Genomic DNA, 4,531 nt, shown 5'->3' on the forward strand with positions numbered 1-4,531 from the left:
AGCTACGAGACAAAGAAGACTCAGTAATTGCACAGATGTTTCAGTAGATTACAGATTTCCTAGAAAACAATAAAACAGCCGCCTGCAAACGGAAAAAGTAAACCATCGTCTGTTTTTTTCATTCAAAAACTTAATTATTGAAAGTCGTCAGATGTGTCCTCTGTAAACTTCTTATCTCTTCAAAACCCACAAAGTCTGTAACCAATCAGTGCTGATTTCTCTACAGCCGTCATCCCCATTAATGCTTTGTTGATTTACAGTGAAACTGCTGGAGAAAGGAGTGTCTTGGACAGCCATATAAATATTAAATTAATTGCTTGTGAAGGATGGCTGCTATTACACTAAATATTAAATGAATTCATAATACTTGGACACCGGCAATAAATCACTGCTGGGACTGCATACTAGCATCCCATTCCAAATCCTTTTTATTTTTTCTTTTTTTTTTACTGTTAAAGCCATGGAAAAGGGCCAGTTGCTCTCTAAGAAATGCATAGCTTTGTAACACTGGAGTCATTAACAAATTCCCACGGCACAAGGAGGAGTTTTAACTTAGCCCCATTTTACAGATGGAGGGAGGAGGCATGAAGGGGTTTAGACTGAACTGCTGATCACAGGAGGTTCAAACCCAATCTGTTTCTCACGAGCGACATCACAGTAAATTATCAGCTCCTGACAGTCCTTGTTTTGCTTGAAGCGCTCTGAGCATCATCGGCAGAGGATCTGGCAATGTGATACCAGAAGGCTGAAATCATTTGCCAGACTCAGGGAGAAAGAGCTGGATGTAATATCTAATCTCCAGGCACTCAAAGTGTTTAGTATCCGCTCACCTCTAAATATCTTGCCCAAAGGCATGAGGGGAAGGATGGGACTCCTCAGGTTGGACTAGCTGGCCTAGGCTTAGCAATGGAAGGAAGTCATCTCCTCTCTTGAGAGAACACAGATTTTAGTCTCAACAGTTCAGTAAATAAAATGCTCAGTGGACTAGGAGGAACTAAAAATCAATTCTTTCCCTTGTGTTAGAGTAGAACAAAGGCTATGTCAGTAAGTTCGTTATAGCTCTCTGTTATCAGAGGGATAGTAGCTTGTGTAGAAATTTATTCCAGGGCTAACCCTGTAGGGTGGAAGCCATTCTTATAAGCAAAATTGAATGACTGTCAGACTCCTGTGCTTTTTAATGTGTAGATGGCTGTGAATATATGCATCTCCTTTCCTCCAAAGATTTTTGCTTCTATGCCTTAAAATGGTTTAAGTCACACAAGGTTTTTCTAATGAAAATTTGCCAAGGTATTTAAATTAGAAGCAAAAATTAGAAAAGCTGCTACCACACAGGAATATTAATTGTTCATTATACAGGGCTTTAGTTCACATAGTTACTTTGCATGTGCAAAGCTGCCAATTAAAGAGGCTCAAAGTGCTCACTGCTGCACAATAGCCGTTTCTCCAGAGTCCCACAATGGCTATTGTATTCTGTCACTGACCTTTAGACACCTTCAAATGCATATTGACACAGTATGCTGGGATCATTAGAGCTATAGTTTCAGTGTGCCACAGGGAAAGGAGAGTTTTGCAATATCGTGAAGAGCTTTAAAATTTGATAGAATGATGACAGCAGCGAGATTTCTTAATTAGCAAGTGAAAGAAACACTGGAGTATTTTTCTGGTGCTTCAGGTGAATTCCAGTATGCACACCAACCACAGTTCCCACAGCGGTCCCTTCCCACCCGGGAAAGAAGGTGTTTAGCGGGGGTGTTTGGTCTGCCTTTCTATTGTTTCCAGGGGAATTTATTTAGTATTTTTGACCTGATGGTGCCATATGGCCAGCCTCCCTTAGCTTCCATGGATTCTGCCTGGTTGAACATCTTGGCAGGATGAATCCTTTCATCCTGGAAGTGACAAACGCACTTTTAAAGAGAGCGTATAGTTGGAACTGGTGGTACACAGGAGACTGGGATCTGGAAGCATAGTTCAGACTCGTCAGAAATCAGTGGACTTTATTTCTGTGGTAACAACTATGCTTCTTTTTAGCTCTTAACTTCTTAACATCTAAGGTAATTCTGTTTTCTTACCAGCTAGTGACAGCTAAAGAGTGCGAACAAGAACTTTGGAAGCAGAGCTATCAGATACTCCAAGTACATTTACTGTAGTAAATCCAAGCATCTTCTAAAAGCTTGTACTTATTTTATTGTAGCCCTCCTATTTTTTAAAGCTGCTTTGAGAAATTACTTCAGCAATCAACACATAAAAGAGCATCCTTTTAAACCTTGCATGGGATATTGTGTCTACAAAGAATAAATAAACTACTGGCTTGCATTTCCAAAGAGTGTTTCTGCTTGAAGATAGAGAGGTAGTTTCTGTTCCGTAAGTATTGCAGTTGCTAGGTTTGCTTTTATCCCCTGGGATCCTAGTATAGAACAAATTATCAAATACAGCTAAACTTCATGGCTCCGAGTCTCTGAAGATAGTCTTGGATTATGTCTTGCACTTCTGACAGAAGAGGAAAAATCTAAGAGACCTTTTACAAAACGTCTTGTGTTGTTTAAAAAAAAAAAATAAAAGGAAAATTTACTGCACAGCACTGCTGGTTGCAACTTTAGCCTAGTGCTGTGCAGCGTGTACCGGAGGATGGCCAGTTTCTGCACACAATCCCTCTACCCAAAAAACTTTCTATTTGCAGGAAATAATGGTATTTGTGTGTGCTTGAGGTAAATGTGCAGCAGGATTTCCACACTGCTATAAAATCCACAAGGTCAGATGTGTTTCTTCAGTCATGCAGGTTGAGCTTTTTTTTTTTTCACATTAATTGAAAGGATTCCTTTACCTTGTTTCCATTCCTCTGTGTCAGAAACCCCTGTAGAACTTTGAAACCTCCCATGCACTGCCACTGCAATTGCCAGTTGAGAATTTTGTGGTCTATCTTCAAACATCACCTTTACCTTAACACACGAGGAGAGACATGTGAACAGGTATAGCTTTGTGATGCAGGATGTGGAGGGGAACACACACTGGAAAGAGCGATTCAACCACTACCTCACGCTTCCATTCTCCCTACAGTAAATCCACGTATCTTAGTAATCGAGGCAGTAATGATGAGCACTTCTCTTGCAGTGGGCTGGCACCTGAAATCTCTCCTCAGACCCATGTGCTTCCTAGCAGAAGTTTTCAGCCACAGGGCCTGATTTATTACTTTTTTGAGGAGTTTCTATATTGAGGGACAGGATTCTACTGGAAGAGAGGAGGCAGCACTTGGATTGCTGCCTTCTCTGCATGGGAGGTTTGTGCCCTTGTCCCACTGTAACTGCACTATTCCTCTCAAAAGTCATTAGGTCCTTAATCTGCTGAACAAGTTGAAGGCCTGTTGGATAAGGAGGGATTTTCTTTGGAACTTCATTACTTAAAGCTGAAGTTCTCCCTAGACCCACCACTAATCAAGGCAGTTCTGCCACACGATGAGATTTTCCAAAAGAAAAATGGAAGGAATTGGGATGAATCCTCACTGCCTGTGTTTCCTTTGATTCATTTGCAGAAGGAGAAGAAGAGCGGGCTGCTGAAACTTCTAGCAGGAGCATCAACAAAAAAGAAGTCACGCTCCCCACCGTCCGTGTCCCCCACACACGACCCTCAGGCCGCCATCGAAGGAGTCCTGCAAGGGGCGGTGGGACCTGAGCTCTCCTCCCTCTCCAGCCACGGCAGGGCCGGCTCATGCCCTATTGAGAGTGAAATGCAGGGAGCCATGGGGTTGGAGCCTCTGCACAGGAAAACAGGCTCCTTGGATTTGAATTTTTCCATCCCTTCTCCTGCCAGGCAGCCCCTCTCTTCCATGGCAGCTATTCGACCAGAGCCCAAGCCATTGCCCCGGGAAAGGTAAGCTATGTGTTTCCTGAGGTCATCTGCATCCTCAGGGAGCATTTGGAGGAGGGTTGCAAGTTTAACTTGCTTGGGGGTTGTTGCCATTTTCCTGCTCTGTGGATTTACTGTAGGTGGCTCACCTGTCTTTTAGGAAGAGAGGGCTGATGTGCATCTGCTTATGGAAAACCATTTGACACACAATGCAGGTTTAAAGTTCATTGACTAAAATAATGGTGAGCATCACCTGGCCATGGCACCATTCAGCCCTGTTCTAAATATGGAGGATAGCAGTGCTTTCTCAGCCCAAAGGATGTAAATGCTGTTGGCAAAGACCACTTTTTAAGTGGCATCCCTATGTGTTAATAGATTTACTGAGTTGTCATGTGGCACTTCCTGCCTGGGGGTGACAGGGGTGATTTGTTTGCTCACCAAGTCCCTTTCTGCAGTACCAAAGAGTGTTTCAAGTTCTTGTTGTTTAGGAAACTTCCAGGTAGTGCCAGATTCAGTGACCTGATACCAAAAAGGTGGCTCATTTCTAGAGGGGAATGTACCAGTGATCCTGGAGTTCATTCTCGCAGCCTGGTCTGCACCTGAGTACCTCAGAGTAGCTGACCTTGCAGTCCCAAAAAGAGTAGAGTAGGAACACCAAAATACAAAAGCAGAAGGAGGGCAAGAGAACTGC

At 43.0% G+C, this 4,531-nt stretch overlaps 1 protein-coding gene across 1 annotated transcript in view; it reads left to right on the forward strand.

Moving 5' to 3' along the window:
- Window positions 1-3,526: 3,526 nt before the first annotated feature.
- The window catches only part of LOC104510650 (SH3 domain-containing RING finger protein 3-like), a gene marked incomplete at its 5' end in the record, with an annotated part of 11,120 nt that continues 10,115 nt past the window's right edge, over window positions 3,527-4,531 (forward strand). The window contains one exon of the mRNA XM_010152970.1: window positions 3,527-3,864. Within this exon, the coding sequence (XP_010151272.1) occupies window positions 3,527-3,864 (338 nt within the window). The remainder of the gene's footprint in view (window positions 3,865-4,531) is intronic.

This window comes from Eurypyga helias, unplaced genomic scaffold (genome assembly GCF_000690775.1).
Source record: "Eurypyga helias isolate BGI_N326 unplaced genomic scaffold, ASM69077v1 scaffold2566, whole genome shotgun sequence".
NCBI lineage: Eukaryota > Metazoa > Chordata > Aves > Eurypygiformes > Eurypygidae > Eurypyga > Eurypyga helias.